The sequence below is a fragment of the Opisthocomus hoazin genome, chromosome W, assembly GCF_030867145.1.
Source record: "Opisthocomus hoazin isolate bOpiHoa1 chromosome W, bOpiHoa1.hap1, whole genome shotgun sequence".
Classification (NCBI taxonomy): domain Eukaryota; kingdom Metazoa; phylum Chordata; class Aves; order Opisthocomiformes; family Opisthocomidae; genus Opisthocomus; species Opisthocomus hoazin.
Window position 1 is genome coordinate 32417130 of NC_134453.1, and position 26735 is coordinate 32443864.

General features: G+C 47.3%; 1 protein-coding gene across 1 annotated transcript; it reads left to right on the forward strand.

The window, feature by feature from the left end:
- Window positions 1-929: 929 nt before the first annotated feature.
- On the forward strand, window positions 930-8446 carry LOC142365484 (uncharacterized). Its single transcript, XM_075446305.1, is given in 8 exon segments — window positions 930-973; window positions 2455-2583; window positions 2809-2950; window positions 3797-3882; window positions 4193-5324; window positions 5644-6007; window positions 8049-8108; window positions 8415-8446. Coding segments are annotated over 8 exon segments (1989 nt in total).
- The last annotated feature ends 18289 nt before the right edge of the window (window positions 8447-26735 follow it).

Genomic DNA, 26735 nt, shown 5'->3' on the forward strand with positions numbered 1-26735 from the left:
GGGATGGTGAACCCACCTTTAAGCTGGAAGCCCATGTACGCAAGCTGAGAGGGAGGACAGCTGTTAAGAAGGGGCCACCCAAAAAGGCTGTCAGCGTAGTTGCTGCTGAGACACAAGAAGGCCATCAGCGATCTCCCAGACACAGAAGAACTGAAATCACCTCCCTTGACCCTGGTGAGGGGACTTCTGGTCTGGCACTGCAAGGGTCAGACAGTGAATATTCTTACCAGGAACAGGAATAGAGGGTGCCTGCCTTTGACCAGGAGGAGGAAAGGGGTGACCGGGTGTACTGGACTGTGTGGATTCGATGGCCTGGCACATCAGACCCACAGAAGTATAAGGCTTTGGTAGACAGTGGTGAACAGTGTACGCTGATACCATCAGGGTATAGGGGCACAGAACCCATCAGGATCTCTGGAGTGACAGGGGGATGCCAAGAATTGCCTGTACTGGAGGCTGAGGTGAGCTTGACAGGGGACAAGTGGGGAAAAGCACCCCATCGTGACCGGCCCAGAGGCCCCTTGCATTCCTGGCATAGATTACCTCAGGAGAGGGTACTTCAAGGACCCAAAGGGGTACCGATGGGCTTTTGGTGTGGCCACTGTGAACACAGAGAAGATCACACAGCTCTCTACCCTGCCTGGCCTCTCAGAAGATCCCTTCGTTGTGCAATTGCTGTGAATTGAAGAACAGCAGGTGCCAAATGCTATCAGGATGGTGCACCGGCGGCAATATCGCACAAACCGAGACTCTTTGGCCCCCATTCATGAGTTGATTCATCAGCTGGAGAGCCAAGGAGTAATCGGCAAGACTCACTCACCTTTTAACAGTCCCATATGGCCAGTGCAAAAGTCTGATGGAGGGTGGAGGTTAACAGTAGACTATCGTGGCCTGAACGAAGTTCAGCACTGAGTGCTGCTGTACCAGACATGTTAGAGCTCCAGTATGAACTGAAGTCCAAGGCAGCCAAGTGGTATGCTACAATTGACATGGCTAATGCATTCTTCTCCATCCTTTTGGCAGTAGAGTGCAGGCCACAGTTTGCTTTCGCCTGGAGGGGCATCCAGTACACCTGGAATCAACTGCCCCAGGGGGGGAAACACAGTCCCACCATTTGCCATGCACTGATTCAGAATGCAATGGAAAAGGGTGAAGCTCCAGAACATCTGCAGTACATCGATGACATCATTATATGGGGTGACACAGCGGAGGAAGTTTTTGAGAAAGGGGAGAAAATAGTTCAGATCCTCCTGAAAGCCAGTTTCTCCATTAAGCAAAGTAAAGTCAAGGGACCTGCACAAGAGATCCAGTTTTTGGGAATAAAATGGCAGGATAGGCATCACCAGATCCCAATGGAGGTGATCAACAAAATAGCAACTATGTCTCCACCAACCAGCAAAAAGGAAGCACAGGCCTTCCTGGGTGTTGTGGGTTTTTGGAGGATGCACATCCCAAATTACTGCCAGATTGCAAGTCCTCTGTACCACGTGACCCGGAAGAAGAATGATTTTGAATGGGGCCCTGAGCAACGACAGGCATTTGAACAGATTAAATGGGAGATAGTTCATGCTGTAGCCCTTGGTCCAGTCCGGTCAGGGCAAGATGTTAAAAACGTGCTCTACACCGCAGCCGGGGAGAATGGCCCAACCTGGAGTCTCTGGCAGAAAGCACCAGGGGAGACTCGAGGTCGACCCCTGGGGTTTTGGAGCCGGGCATACAAAGAATCTGAGGCCCGCTATACTCCCACTGAAAAAGAGATTCTGGCAGCATATGAAGGCGTTGGAGCTGCTTCAGAAGTGGTGGGCACTGAAGCACAGCTCCTCCTAGCACCACGATTGCCGGTCCTGGGCTGGATGTTCAAAGAGGGGATCCCCTCTATGCATCATGCCATCGATGCTACATGGAGTAAGTGGGTCGCGCTGATCACACAGCGGGCCTGAATGGGAAACCCCAGTCGCCCAGGAATTCTGGAGGTAATCATGGACTGGTCAGAAGGCAAAGACTTGGGAGTATCGCCAGAGGAGGAGGTGACACATGCTGAAGAGGCCCCACTGTATAACCAGCTGCCAGAAAATGAGAAGCAGTATGCCCTGTTCACGGATGAGTCCTGTCGTGTTATGGGGAAGCAGCGGAGGTGGACGCTGCTGTATGGAGCCCTACACGACAAGTCGCGGAAACTGCCGAGGGAGAAGGTGAGTCGAGCCAGTTTGCAGAGGTGAAAGCCATCCAGCTGGCTTTAGACATTGCTGATCGAGAGAAGTGGCCAGTGCTCTATCTTTACACCGACTCCTGGATGGTGGCCAATGCCTTGTGGGGGTGGCTGCAGCAATGGAACAAGAACAACTGGCAGCGCAGAGGCAAACCTATCTGGACTGCCCCATTGTGGCAAGATATTGCTGCCCGGCTAGAGAAGCTGGTTGTAAAAATACATTACGTAGATGCTCACATACCCAGGTGTCATGCCACTGAAGAACATCGCAAAAATGAGCAGATGGACCAGGCTGCTGCAATTGAAGTGGCTCAGGTGGATCTGGACTGGGAACATAAGGATGAGCTATTTATAACTCAGTGGGCCCATGACACGTCAGGCCATCTGGGAAGGGATGCAACATACAAATGGGCTTGTGGTTGAGAGCTGGACTTGACTATTGATGCCTTTGCACAGGTTATCCATTAATGTAAAACGTGCACCATAATCAAACAAGCCAGGCAGCTAAAGCCTTTTTGGTATGGAGGACAATGGCTGAAATATCAATATGGGGAAGTCTGGCAGATTGATTATATCATACTACCCTCTCCCTTGAACAGAAAAAGACTACTGGATGGCTGGAAACATACCCTGTTACCCATGTGTAGAACACCTCTACAAACTGGTTTTATTTCGACTTTGCTGTTGTACTGTCACCTCCTCTTGACCTCTGAAGAAACTTCCACAGCAACCTGCAGGAAAGTACCATTCTGTGCTTGTGCACAGACTAGCACGCGAAGGGCTGCCTAAGTGGGTAGCACGCCTGGCACGAACTGCACATACTAAAATGCGCTCTGCATATGGGCAAATGCCCCTATAAGAGAACAGCACATGCTCTCCTGAGGGCTTTTTTCCTTCCTGACGCTTTTCTCCTGGAACCCGTCCTTGTTGGAACCTCAGCGCCTGCCTAGAGACTGAGCCGACTGGACATCGCTGGATCCGTCGTGGTGGTAACCGATCTCCCCTGCACTCCTTTTCTCTCCTGCTCAGGTTGTCTGACTTTACTCCTTTCTTTCTTTATTTCTTTCTTTCTTTCTCTCTCCCTTTCTTCTTTTCTCCTCTTGTCCTCCCCCCACTGCCTCCCCGCCCGACCTCCGGTTCCCAGTTCACTGAAATAAAGTTTGCAAGGTTGCACGGCATCTGATTCCGTTTGCGTCTTCATCTCGTCCTTGGGATCGTACTGAAACCTCCCCAACATTGGATCGGGACATTTTATTGGCATCACAGACAGGATCCCTTGAGACGAGAGTGCCATACTACCTTGTTGTGGTGTGCTGTGTGATTGTGTGTGAACGAGACACAAACTGAAGCATGAGAAGTTCCGTCTGAACATGAGGAAGAACTTCTTTACTTTGAGGGTGACGGAGCCCTGGAACAGGCTGCCCAGGGAGGTGGTGGACTCTCCTTCTCTGGAGATATTCAAGACCCGCCTGGACAAGGTCCTCTACAGCCTGCTGTAGGTGACCCTGCTTCGGCAGGGGGGTTGGACTAGATGATCCACAGAGGTCCCTTCCAACCCCTACCATTCTGCGATTCTGTGATTCTGAGACGTACAAACAAGTACGAAGCGAGTGCGGAATTCCGATCCGCACTTCTGCTCTCCCGCGAGGGAAGCAGACAGAGACGAACAAAGTGTAAGGAAGGAGTGAATGGTGGTTTCTTGTTCTTTTTTTGTGTTGCTTTTTTCGCGGACTTGTATATTAGTATATGGCTTGGCCTCCTGGGAGCATATAGGGGAAACTCGGACTTCAAGGTGTGACCCTCTCAGGACGATATCCCCTTTGTGGGAACTCTGTGTATTAGTTCATGTTTTGGCCTCCTGGGAGCGTATAGGGGAAACTTGGATTTCAAGGCATGGCCCTCCTGGGACGACATCCCCTTTGTAGGAAAATAGCCGCCCAAAAGGCAGCTGACACGTGTGATTGTGTGTCCATCTGGGTTGAGGAAACAGAAACTGTATGATTTTCTAGAGGCATACCAATCTCGCCCCTCAGCCCATGGGCAAGACTGGGCGAGGGACCATTGGTTTCAGTTGCAGAGTGTGATGGACAGGATGAAAGTATTGCAAAAGGAAGCTAAGGTTAAGAGGGGGAAGGGAAAAGCGATAATCTGTGCAGTGCTGGGAGCGAGTTTGGCTGCTGCAGTGGAGGAAAGGAAGCAGAGGTCTGGTCAGGCTGAGGCGGTGGTAGATTCTCTGCAGGCAGTGATAAAAATGCTGCGGGAACAGTTGCGGGAAAACAAACAGTTGCTGGAGGAGGAAAGGCGCCAAAATGTAATACTGAAGGAAGAATTAAAGAATCAACTTTTGAGGGAGGCGTACACCTTGGTGGAAGCAGAAGTAGTGCTGGTAGAGAAAGGGATACAATTGATCTATCCCCAGGGGGACTTGAAGGGAGCTAAAGAGACCGTAGAGCCCCCCCCCTCCATGTATCCGTTGGTTAAAATGGAATACATATATGAAGACGACAATGACAATCGCCCCCAGGTTATTACTAAAGAAATCCCTTTTACTGCAACTGAATTGGCAAAGCTACGAAAAGATTTTGCGAGGACTGCGAGAGAATCGGAGACTGAATATATATGGAGGGTGTCCCCGTTGCGGAGGAATGGGATCTTGTTGTCGGGAAGGGAAGCAGAAGGGTACTGGGGCCCAGGCATGATTTTAACCACCGGCAATCGCTGAGCCGCATGGTCATTGACTCAGAGGGCCGCATATTGGGCGGGGGGGTTGAACCTGCTGGAGAGGGGGCATCCTCTGGCCATAATAGGCATGATAGATCAATTATTGGAAAGTGTGCAGAAAGCGGCTTGCCTTCAGATGATGTATGACTGGGAACTCAAGCCTAATCTGAGCTCCCCAATGCTGCTGCCAGTAGACCCCGAAAGAATGACTCCCCTGATATGGGGACTTCCCGATTCCCTGAAACCTATAGGGGTCCAGCTGCAGGGGAGAATTCAAAACACTCCCAGTGAGGAGAGAATTGCGGCCGCTCTGGAAGTGATAGTGACCAAAGCAGTTTTAGCAGGAACCCCATCCCCTGATGGGGTGGCCCAGAGGGGGTCTCTGTACGAAATGGTATGCACAAACAGAGCATTACTGTGAAAATTTCTCTGTATCTGAAGGAGCCACCAAAGTACTAACTATACAAGAATTTCCCCTAAATTATAAAAATCATCCTCCATCTCCAGTCATATAAGTTGCCCCTCCATTTTCAGAACAACTAGAAAAAGTTTGGTGTAAAGGGAAAGTGTGGAAATATCAGTCAGTGGCTTTACAGATTCGAACTGAAGGAAAAATCATAACAGAAGGAGAAGGTGGTGCACAGGTAGGAGAACTAGTTGCGGCCTGGAGCATATTCCAACATGAAGCTCAATCTTTTTCTCCTGAAACTCAGTCTTCTTCTGCTATCTATATCTATACTGGCTCCTTTGCTGTCTACAAGGGGTGCAATAAAGGGTTTTCTTTCTGGGAGAGAAATGAGTGTGAGGTAGATCGGATACCCATATGGCAGAAGGACAAATGGCAAGACATCCTACTAATTGCCAAACAAGGAAACTTTTCCATAGCTGGGGTAGTTTCCCATCAAAGTGGAGGCGATCTAGTGAGCCAGTGGAACAACAGAGTAGACGAATTGCCTCGTTTAGCTCCCCTACAAAATGAACCTGTAACGGAGGATTGGGAAAGATTACTGGAACGGTTACATATTAAAAGAGGGCATACAGGAAGCAAAGATCTCTACTGTGAGGCGCATGCTCGAGGTTGGCCTGTTACCAAGGAAAGTTGTTGCATTTGTATTTCTGCATGTAGCCTGTGTCGTAGTCGACAAACATCCCTTAGACCAACCTCCCTCACACATTAAAAGCAGGAAGAGTCTGTGGGAAACCTGGCAAGTAGACTATATTGGCCCCTTTCAAAAATCCGAGGGAAAACAATACACATTAGTGGGAGTTGAAGGGGTATCTGGGCTAGTGCAAGCAGAGGCATTCGCCTGTGCCACAGGAGAAAATACAGTTCAGGCCCTAAAGGGATGGTGCAGCCATCAATCCCAATCAATCCCCCAATCAATCCTATCGGATAACGGCTCACAATTTTCTGCCAAAATAGTCCAAGACTGGGCCACCGAGGAAGGAGTCAAGTGGATTTTTCACACTCCCTACTATCCCCAAGCAAACAGAATAGTAAAGAGAACCAATGGTCTACTTAAAAGGTTTCTCAAACTGCATAATCCGGGATGGGCAGGACAAGTGCGGGAGGCCCTCACTTTAGCAAATAACTGATGGGGAGAATTCGAAAGCCTGAAAATTATGGCCTGCTGTCCTGCACCTCCAACAATCTTACCTGCCCCTGAAGGTCCTGGTCCCCCTGTAAAACCCTCCCATTATCCTGGGCAACCAATATTAGTTAAACTCCCTACTGTAGGAGAAGTCCCATTGGTCCTTGCTACCTCACTTAATAAAATTAAATGAATACGCTTGGAAAGCAAAAGATGCTTTGGGGAAAGAACACCAAAATTAATACTCGATGGATTGTCTCATCTTTTTAATATTTATTTAATTCTGGTTCCCTGGGAACCGAGTACGTTTTCTTCTTTTCCTTTGACAGATGAAGTCCGTGCGACAAAATCAAAGCTTTTGCTGGGAAGAAGACAGATGGTGATCCTGATTCTTTGTGTAACATTAATGGTTATAGCTTTATTAATATTTATAGGATGCATAGTTTACTATCGAAGGCACTGTTTTGGACAACCATTCTCTCCACCCTTAGTGCCATGGAATTAAAGCTAAAAAGAAAATAACCGAAGGAGCATTTAACAGAAAGTTAAATTACATGTGTTTGTTTATGCTGTTTAAGATTTGATACTATTTATAATATGTCCATGTTATTGTTAAAGATGATAGTTTAACCAGTTGTAATTTGTTTCTTAGGGATTATAGGAAACTTTCCTATTAACATGCTTACTATATGACAATTTGGGGAACAGAAGAGTTGCCCGACATGTGCAATCTGTTGAGGTTAGCATAGGTGGAACACAATAGTTGAGAGACAATGAGCGGCCTCCCGAAAGAATAATCCAGCATTATGGACCTGCCACTTGGAACCCCAATGAACCAATATCAGGGGCAAGAGAGCCAATTTACAATTTGAATTGCATAATTCACAGAATCACAGAATGTTAGGGGTTGGAAGAGACCTCTGGGGGTCATTTAGTCCAACCCCCCTGCCAAAGCAGGGTCTCCTACAGCAGGCTGCACAGGACCTTTTCCAGGCAGGTCTTGAATATCTCCAGAGAGGGAGACTGCACGGCATCTGACTCCGTTTGCGTCTTAATCTCATCCTTGGGATTGTACCGAAACCTCCTCAACATTGGATCGGGACACCATGCTACTGCCCGGAATACTATCTTGGGCCTTGAAAAGCAAGTCCTATGGAGACATGACATTCCAGAAAGAATTGAGTCAGACAATGCGACTCATTTCCAAAACAACCTCATAAACACCTGGGTCAAGGAGCATGGCATTGAGTGGATGTATCACATCCCCTGTCATGCACCAGCCTCCAGGAAAATGGAATTATGTAATAGACTGTTAAAAACTACACTGAGAGTAATAGGGGCTGGGACTTCCAAAAACTGGGATACTCATTTAACAGAAGCCACTTGGTTAGTTAACACTAGAGGATCTGCCAGTCAACCTGGCCCTGCCCAGTCAAAACCCCTGGACACTGTGGAAGGAGATAAGGTCCCTGTAGTATGTGTAAGGAACTTATTGGGAAAAACATTCTGGGTTATTCCTTCCTCAGGAAAGGGTAAACCTGTTTGTGGGATTGTTTTATGCTCAAAAACCTGGGTGCACTTGGAGGGTAATGCTTGATGATGGGGGATTCCAATGTGTACCTCAAGGTGATTTAATCCTGTGTGAAAATAATCCATAATTTCAGTTGTATGATGTCAGTGTTACATGGTGCTGTATTTTGCCACTGCTGTGACTGCCATATATCAAAGGTATTATCGCAGGAGCCTCTCGCTGACTGGCCAAGTTAGAGGCAAGAGGAGGAATTAATTGCAATGTTAAAACTTAAGGCCTAGTCCAAAGGGACCAGGGGTGGGGAATGTAATCGATATACCTTTAAATTGCTGTAACCCATGATTTGAGTTGCATGTTATAGGAATTGCTATAGCAGAAGCAGGAACCACCTGAACCAATGGAGGACAAGCCTTACAAGAAGCAATGCAAGTGCAGCAGTGACCTGATCTGAGCTTGCTTTGATGCCCAATAACTCTACATAACACATCACCTCTTCTGTCCTGAGTGACCACCATAACAGATGAAGCCCAAAGTCATGGACTAAATAAACTCAATGGACATTTTGTGGTCATTTGTGGATATTTTAAAGACATTTGACAGGGGTGGTCCATAGACTAGAGGAATGATATATGTGTATTATATCAAAGGATAAGAAGGGGAGTGGTGATTAATGAGGATATATTGGATAGTGTGGGACCTGAACATGACATAAATGGTATGGAATAAGGGGTGGAGAATGTGCTGGTTTTGGCTGGGGTAGAGTTAATTTTCTTCATAGTAGCTAGCATGAAGCTATGTACTGAAAACAGTGTTGATAATACAGGGGTATTTTCATTATTGCTGAACAACAGAGTCAAGGCTTTTTCCACTTCTCACACTGCCCTGCCAACGAGTAGGCTGGGGATGCACAAGAAATTGAGAGGGGACACAGCTGAGACAGCTGACACCCAGCTGACCAAAGGGATATTCCATACCATATGACATCATGTTCAGCAATAAAACTAGAGGGGAGGTTGGTGGGGAGGCCGCTGTTCAGGGACTGACTAGGCATCAGTTGGTTGGTGGTGAGCAATTATTTTCATTTGCATCACTTGCCTTTCTTGGGTTTTATTTCTCCCTTTGTTATTTTCCTTTTCATTACAGTTTATGATTAAGATTATTATTTTAATTTTATTTTATTTCAATTATTAAACTGGTTTTATCTCAATCCACAAGTTTCCTCACTTTTACCCTTCCAATTCTCTCCCTCATCCCACCGGGGGGGGAACTGAGCGAACGGCTGTGTGGTGCTTAGTTTCCGGACAGGGTTAAACCATGACACCATCACAAGAAAAACTTGCGTGGCCCCTGCACCGTGGAACCTGAAAGGCTGGCACTCCAAAGGTCAGGGTGCAGTTTGCAGTGACACCCGTCTTCCCAAGGGCTTTTGCGCCCCTGTCACTGAAAATCCGGGAATAAAACCTCGTAACACCAATGTAGTATTAAAAGGCAGGCATTCTTTATTGCAGCGCTGGATGCAAGGGGGATAATTCCACCAAGCGTGCATACCCCATACCCTTTTCGTGCAGTTTATATAGATCAAAATATACATATTCATCTGATTACATAAGCCCTTCCTTTCATAGTCAAATCAGTCCATTTTCATACACTCCTCCCACCCGCGCTTGCGCAGTGCCTCCTAGTGGTGGTCGTCGGGGGTCCCAAGATGAAGGCTTATCCTCTTCATCACAGTTTCTGCACAAACTCAGTCCTCTTCTGGCTCTTGTCCCTGTGGCACGGGTCGTCTTGACGAGTTCTAGGCACCTGCTGGTTTTAATTAAAACTACCTTCTTTGGGGGGGAGATGTATGACTTTTTGCTTCAGTTAATTCACACAATAGATAGGTACCACAAATACACCTGCAACCATTTGGTAACGCTATTTCTATTAAAAATCCCCTTCACCATTATTGTTTAACATTAATGATTACCTAGGGCCTAGGTTGTGTTTGTGTTTGTGCTTGTGCGACTAGTTGCTAGGTGGTCGTTGTCTGCCTCTCGGTGGTCGTTGGGATGAAGGCCAAAGTCTTTCTCAGGCGTCCTGCTGTCTGCTCATTCATCCCCCAAGCCATTCCTTTGCTTATAAGCAGATGGGCCATTCCCTTACTTATCAGCAAATGGTTGTTCACTCCGGATGTCTGCGGCTCCAGCTTAAGTTGCAAAAGAAACTCTAACACCCACATGAGATTTCATGAATAAAGTTAACCCATTCATCACAGGGCTTCTCCTCTTTCTCCATCAGCCGGTTTGAGAACAAATTTTATATGTACACATTTATTACATTTATTGTTAGATTTTCCATCTTTTCTAAAACCGTGGAAATGTTTATTATGGCTTTTTCCAGTTTGCTTACTCCTAGCCATGGTAAGAACCATCTGACAAAGCTATGAAATTTTGTTCCCCTACTTACAAGTGAGTTGTCTTCCCGTTTGGCTCGTCTCCATGATGTTCTTAATATGCCTTTAGGTATTTGGGACTGATTATATATTCGGTCCTGGCTGACTAGATGACCTATGGTACACATTCCCTTCCAACCTGCAGGGAGTCGCTTTCTGCTAATGCCATTGCCACATAGCCACCAATACCCGTTGGGTAATTTACAGGGCCCGTCAGTGGCTGTGAGATTAGCTCCGTAAAATGTTCAGCGGTTTACCCAGCCAATTGATACATTCCTAAAATAATCCCAGTTCGAGGGGCTATAGGTTTCTAATTGGGTTCTGTTACAAAAATCAATATATATCGCGCCTGTCCCTTTCAAATCCCAAGTTCCTACTTCTACTGCAGTTTTGTTGATCCAATAATCATTCCACCCATCCCTGCAAGTACAATTTTTGTGTGTATGGAAGGGGGGTCGGCACGAACAAGTGTTGGATCTTGCTTTCCATAGGCAACTATTATTGCTAACTGATACCTGGGTGTTGTTATCTAATATCTGTAGGTCAAATCTTGGTCCAGTCATGTAGTTTGAGTTGTCATGATCGCAGTATCCTCCGTCGTGTCTTCTCCAAAACTCGGGCCAAGTATTATTATCACGATTCCAATGATTGGATCCTACCCCGTATAAAGGGAGTCTCATGTCACCTTTTGGTAAGGCAGTACAAATCCAACAGTCCTTAGCTCCCGTGGCATTCGCTATCATCTGAATTGCATTGTAATATAAGTTCTCTCTCCAAGCGTTTACTAAAAAGCCTAGGTTTAACAAAGTTACCGCTGCAATTGTAGTTTCAAACTGCCAGCCTTTTCGACCATCCATCCTGGTTTAGGAGCCTTCTTCACTCGAGAATAATGGATCCAGGCCGGTTGTTCTCTAATCTTGATTGCAGTAAAAGTGGTCAGCAATACCTGGTAAGGTCCATTCCACTTCTCTCTCAGTGGATCACCTGAAAAATCTCTTAACATAAACCAAATCTCCAGGGCTAAATGGATGGATCGAGTGATCTAACCCGTTAGCCCTGGTACCCAAAACATTTTTACTAATCCTTTCTAATTGTTTTCCCAAGGATATAGGATAATTCTGTAGATACTGATTTCCCAACTGGTTCAAATCTTCCCCTGATATTTAGCCTGATATGGTCTCCCATATAGTATCTCAAAAGGGCTCAGATTTTCTTTGATTCTAGGTTTTACACGTATCCAAAGTAGTGCAACAGGCAGTGCTTGGTACCAATATAGATTCGCTTCTTGGCATATTTTTGCTGTATGTTGTTTTATCATGTGGTTCATCTTTTCTACTTGCCCACTGGCTTGTGGTCTGTAGGGCATATGTATCTGCCAATTGATTCCTAATAGTCTGCTGACCTGTTGCATTACTTCTGCACAAAAATGCGTCCCCCTATATGAGGAGATAATTGTCGGTACCCCAAATCGAGGTATTATTTCATTTAATAATACCTTAGTTACTTCCCTTGCTTTATTTGTTCTACAAGGGAATGCTTCTGGCCAATCTGAAAAAATATCTGCAAGTACTAATAAGTACCTGTACCCTCCTTCTCTTGGAAGTTCAGAGAAATCAGTTTGCCAGTGGTCTCCTGGTACACTTCCTTTTCCAATACTTCCTAATTGTACCCGGTTACCTGTGTTGGGGTTATTTTTTGAACACATTTCACACTGTTGGGTTACTTGTCAGACTGTAGTATACAAATTTTTCCCTATTAATTTCTGATTTAAAAATTTATACAGAGAGTCCACTCCCCAATGTGTCCTATTGTGTTCTTCTTTAACCACCCCCCATATCTGTTTAGCAGGGATTATAATTCTGCCATCACTTGAGTAGGCCCAACCCTGGGATGGAATTTGTCCTCCTAATCGCTCTATTAATTCTTCATCAGCTTTAGAATACTCAGCATTTTCTTGGTCACTCAGGTTTCTATTTCTGTTATCTGGAATTAAGGCTAAAATCTCTTGCATTCTCTCTGCTGCCTGTTTAGCTTCAGAGTCAGCCAACCTGTTACCTCTTTCCTGGTCAGTGTTACCCTTCAGGTGCCCTCGGCAGTGCATGATGGAAACTCTTGTTGGTAGCTAAATGGCTTCTAGTAGTCGAAGGATTTCCTCAGCGTATTTAATCTGCTTCTTTTGCGCAGTTAGTAGTCCTCGCTCCTTCCAAATTGTCCCATGAGTGTGGACAACTCCAAAAGCATATTTGGAATCTGTCCATATTTTTTATCTTTTTTCCTTTTGCTAACTCCAGAGCCCTAGTTAGGGCAATAGTTTCAGCCTTTTGAGCTGATGTTCCAGCAGGTAGTGATTGAGACTAAACTACTTCATCTGCTGTTGTCACCGCATACCTGGCCTTTCGAATACCTTGTCCAACAATGCTGCTTCCATCCGTGAACCGGGAGTCCTGTGCATCTTCCAGGGGTTTCTCTTTCAAATCTGGTCTGCTGGAGTACACAGTCTCTATGGTTTCTAAGCAATCATGTACCAATGGTTCAGAGATTGACCTGCTGAGAAAAGAAGCTGGGTTCATAATATTAGTTACTACAATATTAATATCATCTGATTCAATCAGAATGGCCTGCTATTGTAGGAATCGGGATGGGGAAAGCCAGTGGTTCCCTTTTTGTTGCAGTACAGCTGCTACTGTGTGTGAGACCAATACTGTGATCTTTTGGCCCAAGGTAAATTTTCGGGCTTCCTGAATAGTCAAGACCACCGCCGCCACAGCTTGCAGACATCCTGGCCATCCTTTGCTTACTTCATCCAGTTGTTTAGAAAAGTAGGCTATAGCTCTTTTGTAGGGTCCCAGCTGTTGAGCTAGGATCCCCAGGGCTATGCCTTGTCTCTCATAAGAAAACAGCCAAAAGGGTTTAGTAACATCAGGCAGGCCTAGAGCTGGGGCCTTCATCAGTTCCTTGTTAAGTGTCTTAAATGCATTTTGAGCTTCTTTGGACCAGATCAATCGGGTGGGGTTGTTTTTCAAAAGTTCATACAAGGGTCTCACTATTATTCCATAGTTATAAATCCATAACCGGCACCAACCTGTCAGTCCCAGAAAGGTCCTGAGCCCTTTTACCATCTGAGGGAGGGGAGCCCTACAGGTGGCTTCATTCTGTTCTGTTCCTAGTTCTCTTTGTCCAGACAGCTTGCTTCAAAGGTAGGTTACCCGCTGCTGCACAATCTGAGTTTTCTGTTGAGTGACTTGATACCCATTTAGTCCCAAAAAGTTTAACAAACTGATAGTCCACTGTATACAGTCAGCTTTTGTTTCAGTTGCTATTAATAAATCATCTACATACTGTAAAAGGGTTCCATCTCTGGAGGGAGGGTTCCATGCTTCAAGTTCTCATGCTAGTTGATTTCTAAAGATTGTTGGGCTGTTCTTAAAACCCTGGGGTAACACTGTCCGGGCAAGCTGGGTTTTTCTACCCGTGGTAGGATTTTCCCACTCAAATGCAAAGAAATTCAGACTTTCTTTGGCTAAAGGCAGACAGAAGAATGCATCCTTTAAATCCAATACCGTAAACCATTCTTGCTACCCCAGGGTGTATGTCTCTAACAATCTTATTCACTTCTCTTAAATCCTGTACTACTGTTTTGGTTTCGGCTGCCGCCGGCAACAGAAGCGCCACGCGGTCACCCCTCCCCCCGCCGGCGTGCGGAGGAGAATGAAAAGAAAGAGGCAGAAACTGGTGGGTCGGGATAAGGGCAGTTTAACAGAACAGCAAACAGAGGGAAACAGGAACAACAACGATACAGATAAGGAGAAAACACGACAAAAACAGACCCGCTCTCTCGGACCGCACCGGCGCCACACGCTCCCGAGCCGCGAGAGAGTTCCCGCCGCGCTGCCCCCCCCACCGGAACCCAGCGTGACATCACATGGTATGGAATACCGGGCTCTGTTTGGCCAGGTGGGGTCAGCCCCCATCCCCCGGCTGTGCCCCTTCCTGGAGTCTGGTGAAAATTAACCCTGTCCTGGCCAAACCCAGGACAACTACCCAATAAGTTCCACCTGTTTTTGTTTTGGTGTTTTTTTTTGGTTTTTTGTTTTTTTGTTTTGTTTTTTTTTTTACTGGTAACACAGGAGTATTGTATTCTGCTTCACACTCCACTAGTAGTCCATACTGTAAAAAGTTACCTTGTTTACCCTCTTTTTCATTTCGTTTTTCTGTTGCTTAACTTCTAAGAACTTTGCTTTTTTTTTTTTTTCTTCATTTAGAGCAGCAACTAGCAAAGCAGCTTGTAACTTGATACCTTTCTGTTCTAATCACTTTACACAAGCCTTTGTAAAATTCAGAGGGGGTTTCCTTTTTTTTTTTTCTTTTCAATACCGCGTTAAACTTTTCATCTCCTATACTTTTTAATTGTCCACAAAACCGCATCAATTCTAACAACATATCATAATTCACTTAGTTGTTTGTGAGGGCATCACCTCCCTCCGAAGCTCATGTTACAATAAAATAACTTCTCAACTTCTCCACAAATCAGTTAACACAACACACACATACACACGTTCTAGAAGGGATCTTTTAAAATCCTTCTGTTTACAAACTGTATCACCTATATGTACAACAATATACACAGGCAAACCACTTCAGTTAACATGTTTATATACATATAGACATAGAGCTCTTTCAAAACAATATATACAGTATATTTAATACATACCCCAAAACCGAAGTCCCTAAATGATTGATCAATGCCAAATAACTAGAGAACTTGTAACCCCACAATATATACCAACTTGTAAGTATTTTAAAACCAATCCCCAAATTCCCAACTCAATTCCTAAATCATGCCGATTTTCTTTAAGCAAACCAAACCCCATACATTATTAAGATGTTGTCGAGTGAGGGGTATCCCCCTACTTTCCCGGTGTTGCCATATAGATCCTGGGAGAGACTCTCAAAATCCACCCCCCCACGGGAAGACCCTGCACTGATACTTAAGAAATCATAAACCACGGCCCCAATGAATCAGAGTTCAAATACAACAGTCCCAAGTAAAAAAACAGAAATCAGCAGAACGTACCAAACGTACGTGGTGGGTTTTTTTTTTCTTTTTTTTTCCTTCACTTTTTTCTCTCTTTTTTTTTTTTTTTTGACTTATTTGTATTTCACACAGGGGCTTCATACACAGTCACACAAGCTTTCCAATGTGCTAGAATACATCCTAAGGGGCTTTTCTTTAAAATACCACTGCTTTGGTGTCCCCCATTTTACTTTGTTGATTCTGTACTTCTGTTAGTCTTTATCTTAACAATTTTAACCTGTCGTCCCCTTCCGTCCCGCTCTGACCACGTCCCAAAAATGTCACAATTAATATTCTGGTCACGAGAAAAGAGGTTCACCGTGCAAGGTTGTTTTTTTGGTTTTACGATGCCTGATGGGTATGTTAACAAGCCAGTATCTGAGATATCCGATATCCGAGTTCAATATCAACAAATCCGTATCGCCAGAAGTGCAACTTAAGCGGGTTTCCTAAGCGTACCAATACAGAATGTACGTTATTACAGAAGTACAAAGCTTAACCCATGCTTGTACCAATGCACAACTACCAAAAGCACGTTATTACAGAAGTGCAAAGCACAACCCGTGCCTGCACCAACGCACCAATACCAAAAGTACGTTATTACAGAAGTGCAAAGCACAACCCGTGCCTGCACCAACACACCAAGACGTATACCCTCAGGCACTAGTAGCCTGGTATACAGCGCTCAGCGTAGGACGTCTCCTACGACTTATGAGAACTCTCCAAATGACTGGTCTCACATACCAAAACAGAGAAAGAAAGGAAAAAAAAGAATACCTTTACTCATTTAGATGGTCCTTGTCTGCTCCCGCAGTGATCCGAGTGAGGCGAGGAGTCCCTCCGGGAAATCCCCGGGGTACCCCAGGGAGTCCTGTTCTCAGCGGGTCCTGCAGCCGAGCAGAGTGGGTCCCATCTGGGGTGCCAGAAATGATGCCGTGAAAAGCCGGAATTGAAGACTCAATAGTCGGCAGACTATTAAGCAGGTATTCTTTATTACGGCGCCGGGCACACGGGGGATCTCTCCTCCAAACGTGTGCACCGAAGAGACACAGTTACTAGGTATTTATGCTATGTTAACATACATATTCATTACATTTCCAAGAAATGTTTATCATAGTAATGGTTTTTCCGAGAACTCATTAATATATGGTAATGTCCGCCGCACATGTTTGTTTGGCATTTCTCGGCGGGGTCTTCAGATTATCCTGCAGCCTCCTTATCTCTGTAGTTTGCATACCTGTTCTCCCAAGGCCCAGGCGCCTAAAGGGATTATTCAGGAGTCCCTTGTCTTGCAACCGTCCCAATTATTCATAAAGAACCAAGACTTGTTTTGGTTGTGCAATGATTCTGACCACCTGAAGTGATAACATCTCCTACATGATACATTTGTTACATTTACAGTTATCACTTTCCAGAGCTGCAGTGGAACCTGCTCTTAGATGGTCTTTGGGTAGATGAGGGGGGAACAATGGATGTTGTCTACCTCGACTTCAGCAAGGCTTTCGATACTGTCTCCCATAACATCCTCCTAGGGAAGTTCAGGAAATGCGGGCTGGATGAGTGGTCAGTGAAGTGGATTGAGAACTGGCTGAATGGCAGAACTCAGAATGTTGTCATCAGCGGCACTGAGTCTAGTTGGAGGCCTGTAACTAGTGGTGTCCCCCAGGGGTCAGTACTCGGACCAGTCTTGTTCAACTTCTTCATCAATGACCTGGACGAAGAGTTAGAGTGCACCCTCAGCAAGTTTGCTGATGACACAAAACTGGGAGGAGTGGTGGATACACTGACAGGCTGTGCTGCCATTCAGCGAGACCCAGACAGGCCTGGAGAGTTGGGCGCAGAGGAACCTGATGAAGTTCAACAAGGGCAAGGGTCCTGCACCTGGGGAGGAACAACCCCATGCATCAGTCCAGGCTCGGGGCGGACCTGCTGGGAAGCAGCTCAGCAGAGAGAGAGACCTGGGTGTCCTGGTGGATGACAGGTTGACCATGAGCCAGCAGTGTGCCCTGGCTGCCAAGAAGGCCAATGGCATCCCGGGGTGCATCAAGAAGAGTGTGGCCAGCAGGTCAAGGGAGGTTCTTCTTCCCCTCTACTCTGCCCTAGTGAGGCCCCACCTGGAGTACTCTGTCCAGTTCTGGGCTCCCCTGTTGAAGAAAGAGGAGGAGCTACTGGAGAGAGTCCAGCGGAGGGCTAGGAGGATGATGAGGGGACTGGAACATCTCTCCTGTGAGGAAAGACTGAGGGAGCTGGGCTTGTTCAGCCTGAAGAAGAGAAGGCTGAGAGGGGACCTTATAAATGATTATAAATATCTTAAGCATGGATGTCAGGAGGATGGGGCCAGGCTCTTTTCAGTGGTGCCAGCAACAGGACAAAGGGGCAATGGGCACAAAGAGAAGCATAGCAAGTTCCGTCTGAACATGAGGAAGAACTTCTTCCCTCTGAGGGTGACGGAGCACTGGAGCAGGCTGCCCAGGGAGGTTGTGGAGTCTCCTTCTTTGGAGATATTCAAGACCCGCCTGGACAAGTTCCTGTGCAACCTGCTGTAGGTGACCCTGCTTCGGCAGGAGGGTTGGACTTGATGATCCCCAGAGGTCCCTTCCAACCCCTAACATTCTGTGGTTCTGTGATTCTGTGAACAGAGCATGCCAGGCAGTAGGAGTCAGTGTAATTGCTGATGGGGGTCTTGTATTTTGGACAAAGAGGAACATGGTGTGGCAGCCCACTGGGACAGGAGTGCTTGGAGTCCTGGAGGGTCCTGGGGTGGCCCACTGGATCAGCAGCACTGTGTGGGACTGGAGGCTCCCAGCCCACTCAGGAAAGGGAAAGGGACCCTGGTGCCACTGCTCTGCCAGCCCAAGGTGGTGCTTATAGCATTGGTGATGTCACAGTGTAAGAGCAGGGAGATTTGGTGGCTGTCAGCCCTGTGGCTGCTCTCCCAAGACTAGCAGGTCCTGGGCTAGGGCATGACAACTGCTTCCTGTATCACTGCCTGCATCACCCCATGGGCACAGCTGCATCCTCTTTATCCACCCAAGAGTGCTGAGGGAGCTGGCGGAGGAGCTGGCCAAGCCACTCTCCATCATCTGTCAGCAGTCCTGGCTAACAGGGGAGGTCCCAGATGACTGGAGGATTGCCAGTGTGACACCCATCTACAAAAAGGGCCGGAAGGAAGATCCTGGCAACTACAGGCCTGTCAGCATGACCTCGGTGCCGGGCAAGATTATGGAGTGATTCATCCTGAGTGCGCTCACCGGGCATGTGCAGGACAACCAGGGGATCAGGCCCAGCCATCATGGGTTCATGAAAGGCAGGTCCTGTTTGACGAATCTGATCTCCTTCTATGACAAGGTGACCCACCTAGTGGACAAAAAAAAGGCTGTGGACGTCATCTACCTGGACTTTAGGAAGGCCTTTGACACTGTTCCCCACAGCATCCTCCTGGAGAAACTAACTGCCCATGGTTTGGATGGGTGTACTCTTCACTGGATAAAGAACTGACTGAATGGCCAAGCCCAGAGAGTTGTGGTGTAGTTAAATCCTGCTGGCGGCCAGTCACAAGTTGTATTCCCCAGGGCTCAGTTTTGGGGCCGGTCTTGTTTAACATCTTTATCAATGATCTGGATGAGGGGATCGAGTGCTCCCTCAGGAAGTTTGCAGATGACACCAAGTTGGGAGGGAGTGTCGATATGCTTGAGGGTAGGAAGGCTCTGCAGAGGGATCTGGACAGACTGGATCGATGGGCTGAGGCCAACTGTATGATGTTCAACAAGGCCAAGTGCCAGGTCCTGCACTTGGGTCACAACAACCCCATGCAACACTACAGGCTTGAAGAGTGGCTGGAAAGCTACCTGGCGGAGAAGGACCTTGGGGTCTTGGTCAACAGCCGACTGAACATGAGCCAGCAGTGTGCCCAGGTGGCCAAGAAGGCCAACAGCATCCTGGCTTGTATCAGGAATAGTGTGGCCAGCAGGAGTAGGGAGGTGATCGTGCCCCTGTACTTGGCACTGGTGAGACCGCACCTGGAGTACTGTGTTCAGTTTTGGGCCACTCACTATAAGAAGGACATGGAGTTGCTGGAGTGTGTCCAGAGAAGGGCAACGAGGCTGGTGAAGGGGCTAGTGAACAAGTCTTACGAGGAGCGGCCAAGGGAACTGGGGCTGTTTATTCTGGAGAAGAGGAGGCTGAGGTGAGACCTTCTTGCTCTCTCCAGCTACCTGAAAGGAGGTTGTAGTGAGGCAGGTGTTGGTCTTTTCTCCCAAGTGACTAGTGATAGGACGAGAGGAAATGGCCTCAAGTTGCATCAGGGGAGGTTTTGATTAGATATTAGGAAAAATTTCTTTACTGAAAGAATGGTCAGGCATTGGAACAGGCTTCCCAGGGAGGTGGTAGAGTCCCCATCCCTGGAGGTGTTTAAAAAACATGTAGATGTGGCACTTCAGGATATGGTTTAGTAGAAATGTTGTTGGGTTGACGGTTGGACTTGATGATCTTAAAGGTCTTTTCCAACCTATGATTCTATGATTCTACGTTTCTCTTGGATTTGTCCTGGCTCTGGGCTTCCTCCCCTCCTGCAGTCAACTAGCTTAACAATGGTAGGAAACGGTTTCAACTGGTCCTAGTCAAGATAATTTTATTTTGGGAGGTGCAGGGCCAGCAATTGTTGCTTTTCCAGCCCCTTTCTCGCATATTTCCTTGGAAATCCTGAAGCAACCCAGCTGTGTGCACATAGCACAGCACTGCATCTGTGCAGCCAGTGCCCAGGGCACAGCACCAGGCACTGCTGGCCCAGCCTGCTGGGGTACCCAGGAGAATTACCTCCTGCTCTGTCTGCACTTTTTAATTAAAAAGCTGGATTTAGGTGATCCTGCCCGGCTTGTTTGCTTTCCTGTCCTGAGTAATGCGATAGGCTCTGCAGTTGGAGTGAGCAATCCTCATCTATCTCAGCGCAGAGGCAGCCGGGTTATGCCAGGGAGGGATTTGCATGAACTGGGTTTGCTTTTCTCAGCAATGGGGAGCTGAGCAGAAACCCTGCTCTGACTTGGCTTGTCACACAGTGCTGACTCAGAGCCCCGCTCTGCTCCTGGCTCCAGCCCCATGAGGGCTCTCAGAAGCTCAGCTCCTCTGCTGCCACATTTTTTGGGATGACTGGTGAAGACCCATGTCCATCTTGGCAGGGTGGATTCCAACCCATCCCCCTGAAGGGCTGCCAAGCCCTCCTCTTTTTGTTGCAGGGGATGGTGGGGCTGGGCAGCCTGGGGTACCTGAATGCATCCAGGCAAATGTGATTAATGTGCCGTTGAAATGAAGAAAGCAAGTTGCCATTGATTTTCACACCCTCTGTTGAGCTAGGCTCAGGCTCTCCATTAGCCCTGTTGCCTCCTCGGAGCCAGTGGGAGGTTGAGGGGGAAGGATGGACACAGGGGTGTCAGTGATGCCTCCTCCTCCCCACTCTCGTGGCCTTGGAGCACCCTGGGGCACAGATCTGGGGAGCAACACTCTGCAGAGAGGTGGGGTCCAAGCCTCTTGGTTGAGGGGAGACTTACTCTGCACTGGGTCAGCTGCCAGCATGAGCCAGTGGCTCCCCGTGGCTGTCCTCTGTCCCCAGCAGTCCCTGGGGTTTCCAGCTGCTGATGTTTGACTCTAAAATCAGTGCTTGGCTCTCGTGCCAACAGCTTTAAGGGGCAGAAATGGCTGCAAGGCTGGAGAAAAGGTTATTTCACCCATCAATGTATAGACATAGCACTTCCTTCTGCTTCTGTCCCTGTTGGGAGGAGAGGCTTAGCCCAGATACAGGGGCTGGATCTCACCCAATGCGCCTTCCTGCTGCCTTGCGAAGAAGCCTTCCAAAATGCTGGTTGGGGGCTGTCTGGCCCTGGCGAGTTTAACTATGCTGTACAGCACAGCTCCACACCAGCTGCTTCTACTGGGCCCAAGCAGGTTGGCATTGGCCATGACATGAAGGCTGGCACCCCTTGATTTCAGTATCTGCAATTGCTGGGGGCTCAGAGGAGATGGCGTGGTTTATACCCTCTCACCACGGTTCACTCCAATTACAGTCTGGCAGGCTGGTTTTCATATGTATGCTTTTTAATATTAATTTTGTTACACTACACACAACCAGTAACAATGATAAATATTGCAATGGAAATGTTAAAAAAAATATACATTTCATGTTTTTCAAAAAACCCCACATTTTTTAAATAAATTAATTCATAAAACTGATGGTAGAAAAAAGAAAATCCAGAACAAACCACAACACAACTGATCTGTTACAGGCAATACTCTATGCAGACGGGAACAGAAGCACAACAGTGTGCTACATGTTCTGAACAGAAAAAAAAAAGAAAAAACCCCCCATACAAGATGCAGATCGATGCTTTGGGAGTGAAAAAACTCCCAAACCCAGATAATACAACCAATGGCCAAGTTAAGTGCAGCATTAATACACTCTGCATGTCAAATGATTAGCAGGTTCCTAACATGGACTAAGGTCAAGCTACAACAAATTTATCTTCCTAATTAAAAGGTTATTCAGGTCAAACCCTACATTTAACTGTACTTTGCATTTGGCTGTTTCAGCTATGTTTCACTATATACAAGAACAGCTGGAAATTCATCTCCTGCTCTGAGATTAATGCAAAGGTCGGAAGGTCTCCTTCTCTGGAGATATTCAAGACCCGCCTGGACAAGGTCCTGTGCAGCCTGCTGTAGGTGACCCTGCTTCGGCAGGAGGGTTGGACTAGATGACCCACAGAGGTCCCTTCCAACCCCTACTATTCTGTGATTCTGTGATTCTGTGAACGATATTTCCATTAAATACATCCAAAAAGGATTTTGCTTTCGGTGACCCCCAAATGCCTCCTGCCATCCCCTTCCCTGGGACCCCAGACACCACACAGGGAAAGGAGACCTGAGAATCATTTGCTTGGGTTGAGTTTTTTCCAAGCTGAGGACATGAAATAGAAGTGCAGATTTGATCCGGACTCTGAGAAGTACTATTTCCCTGTCTGCTAGAAATGGCTATCTGGAGCCTGCTGAAAGCGCTTTGCCAGCACGGGAGAAACCCAGCTTGTATCCAGGCTCTGGATACAGCCATGGTGTTTGCTATTAAGGTTGATGTGAAGCTCCATACTTGCCTGGACAGTCAATTAACCCCAGTTATTAATGCAGACCAGAACTTGGCCACTGGAAGGTGAACAATAAACATAATGCCAAAAAAATCCTCCTGTCCCTCAAAAAAGAAAAGAAAAGGGACAGCAGCCACTTCTTGCCAGCTTCTTCCGGTAGATCCCCATCAGCTGCCACCTATGCAAGACTGGCAGCGCCAGATCTCACCAGCATTGACCCAGTACATTCCCAGCAAGGTGCGTGTCTGCAAGGTGCTTCCAGGGGTTAAAGAAGCTTCTTGGGACATGGTTGGAGCCTCCTGTACTGCCCTGCTAGAGTGCGTGGGGAGGAAGCTGTGGTACATGAGGAAAGAAACCCAAGCGGAGTTACTAAAAATTAAGACTTGTGATGGTCAACAACTGTCCAGACTGCCTTGGGTTCAGGTGGGAGAGGGGGATGCAGAACTGGGCTGAGAGTCACTTTGGTGCAACTGCCTCTGATGATCATCACTAATGCATGGGGAGGGGGGGGAGGGAGACAGACAATAGCTATTTTGAGAAGAGTGGAAGGAGGACGTGTGCAATATAACAAGACTTGCAATTCTAGAACTAGCCACTGGACATGGATACTGAAGTTTACCTGTGACAACTAGCTATCCTTCTGTTGTCGCTGCTGCTTTCCCCCCTTCCTGGTCTGATTCTTCTTCAATTTGGGAAGCTGTGGCTGTTTGACATGATGGTCAGCGCTGACTCTCCCATCCCAGTCCCCACAGCACACTCAACTACAGGATGTACAATGAGGTCTGAAAGTCGCATGTTAGGCACAGACCAGCTCTGCATGCAAGTGGTGATTGCTTTCAGAACCCTTCAGAAAGCTATTTAACGGCGGCTCATTTCCTTCTTTATTAAACTGAAGGTTCAATAACACCCATGGAAGGAGTATAAATGGTTAAAAATGTGCAAAAAGGGGAAAAAAAAACTTTCTGAATTTTATCTCCTGCAAAGACTTCATCTTCTGCAAGAGTCTTTCTCCCTGCGCAACTACATCCTTACCAGCGCATCTCACAGCGCCCTGCCCCAGCACAGCAAGGGCACAGCCGACAGGCTTCCCACTTGTGCCTCTGCTGCGGGTCTCCAGTCTATTTGCACATGGGCTGGCAGGCCTAGGACCTGGTACAACACTGAGCCTGGGAGGGTGAAGATGGCTGGCTCGGCTTGCTGGATCACACCAAGGTTTTACACTAGCCTGGCTAATCCTCAGCCCCACTGCCTTCAGGTGGGTGAAGAGAAATCCCATCTTGCCCTCTGTCTCACCCATCATCACAGTTGTTGGAGCTCCCACTGGTCTGATGTTTGCCTTGGGTTTGTCTCAGGACAGAGGCAGCTACAAGCCTAATACAGCTGTTATCCCAGCTTTTCCATGCAAAAATCTGAGCAGAGAAATCGGTGAGCTGGGAATGGAGATGAAGGTAATAAAAACCAGAAGGGCTGTTGTGGAGAACTTGTCCAAGTTTTACAGCTTTCTCTGTGGGTCTGTATTACATCTCCCAACAAACTTCACATCTCCCAAATCATGCAGGCTCAAGGAAGGTGGGTAACAAATGGAGTCACGGTTCTTTTGGGACCAGTGCAGAAGGGAGAAGGCAGCCCAGATGGAGAGTGGTTCTTCCCGGTGAGCTCATCTGGGGCAGCTGAATGGGCAACTAGAGGAGAAATGCTGCTCTGGGAGGGCAAACAGCAGATAATGGGACTTATCTCAGCATTGCCTTTCAGTGGTCTTTTCTTTTCCTGGTGCCTACTGTGCTGGTTTCCAGTGACACATCTGAGACAGGTCACATTTTAATAAGGCTTCTTTTGTACCTTCCACTCCCTGATGCAATCCTACCACCTGTATCACCATTTGTTACTATGGAATGGACTATGGACCAGGCACGATCAGTGAGATGGGCTCCTTCCAGGAGCAAATCCATCTTTTGCTGGAGCAGCTTTTGACAAAAAGAGAAAGGCTCAGAGCCACCACCAGTTTCTGCAGGCAACTGGGTCTGGGAAACAATGTGAAGAGCTTCTCTCTGCAGGCACCAAGGAAAGCTGCAACCTGTCCTTCTGGTGACCATGCCGCTCTGCAACATGACTTGCTGCACAGTTGTGTGGGCCACAGTGCTCTGCTCCATGTAATCTCAATTACTCCTTGGCCTTTGCCTTCTCAGCAAGCTGTCAGAGGAGTGCTCAGCCAGGCAGCATTTAGCTGCTGTAATCCTGGGATTGCCATCAATGTCAAGGGGGCCAAAGGAGGGGATGTAGCTGTAATTTTTTGGAAGCAATGCAGCTCAGCTGCACAATACAGGGACTTAAAATACAGATGCCAGCCCCTGTGAAAAACCTGCACCTGGTTAGTCTAGCATTAATCTTCTGTAGGTAATCCCAGGTCACAACTTCTTCCTCTATGCTAAATTGCTGGCCCTTCTGCTTCAGGGCTTGTGTGGCTCTGTAACAGAGGTGGGTTTGTCTGATGAGATGTAGTTCAAGGTTTGGGGCAATTCCTCACACAGGAAAGCCTTGAAAGGAAGTGACAAGGATGCCATGTTCTCCTAGAGGTGAAAACCACCTTAAAATGAACACCTTCCCATGCCTTCCCCTTAGGCTCAACCTAGTCCATCTTGCCCTGTGGCACTGCCCATCTATGCAGATGTTTCTTTTGAGACATGAGAAGTAAAAATAGGAGGGTGATGTGAAGAGTCAGCTCTGAAGGGTGGTAGAGGTCAAAGCCAGGGTACAGTGGCACATGCAGCCTGTGCTTGCTGAGCCAAGCAGCAGCCAGGTGACAAAGCCTGCTTCATTCTAGGTAAGAGTAGCCATACCCTGTGTGAGCTTTAAGGGAGAACAGTAAAGCATGGATGCTGAAAGTAAGAGCACGAAACTGCCGTGGGAATATCCCAAAGGAGCCCTTCAATGCTCTCTTCCCTCCCATCAGCACTCAGTATTCCAGTTGCACTCTTAAGTTCCTTAACTCCACTAGCAGGGGATGGTGCTGTTGGGCCACCAAATCTTCTTACAAGTTCTCTGTGGCAGCATGCAGATTGACAAGCCAGTTGTGCAAAAGCCAGCTGCCAAATAACTGGGAAACACATACTTGCCAAACATCTGCCCCCAAAGCTGTTTAATCTCTCTACTAACCTCCACCCCACAGCCTTCTGGCACATGCAAGCAACATCAGAAGGTGTTAAACAGAGGGAAAGCAGAGTTGTGCTGCTGTTCTTTGTAGTACTTTTTGAAAATACGTGTAAAACTTCAATAGTATGCTTTTTGCATCTTTCTTGCAGAGCTATGCTATCAATGGTGCCCACCACATACTTGGCAACATCCGTGCAGGGTGGTAGTAGCAACTTTGGAAGGCAGCTTTCTCTCCTGTGCTGCAGAAGGGAATGGACATCAAGAGGGGATGTGACTTGCCTGAGGTTAGAGCAAACATGTAGTATGTGCCAACAGCAGCAAGGGACCCCAGATCTCACTTCTGTACTCTAACAGTCCAGCAGTCTCTCCGCAGTAGTATTTGGCTGCTGTGCCAGCTCGGGGACACAGTGTTTCTGCTGTCTGCATCTGAAAGTGAGCTTTGCTCCCTGCTGGTATCAGCACTGTACTGAGATAGTTTAACTAGAACAACTGGGATCTGCCCTAGGCCGAGACAGCACTTGGCAACATTTCTAGTTACTACTTGTTTTCCTTTTCCTGTTGTTCCATCTGGTGCCCAGCTGGGTCCTTCCTTTCTTCAAAAGCATCTTCATGTTTCTATTGAGTCACATACAGGGTGCTGTACTTTTCAAGCCTCCTGCATGCAACTGTACAGCTTGCAGACCAGCCCAAGGACAGACTCTGCATGGAGAAGAAAGGATTCTGCTCAGGATTGCAGACCAATGTGTCAGTCAGCACACAGCTGAGCAGAACGAGTGCCTCCTTTTGAGAAAGGAATCAGAGAGCCAAAGCAGAAGCAGCTGAGTCCATCCTGTCCATGGGGGAGCACAGCATCCTGAAGTCCCTTTTGAAGTCTGTGCAGCAGGCTTGGCTGCCTGC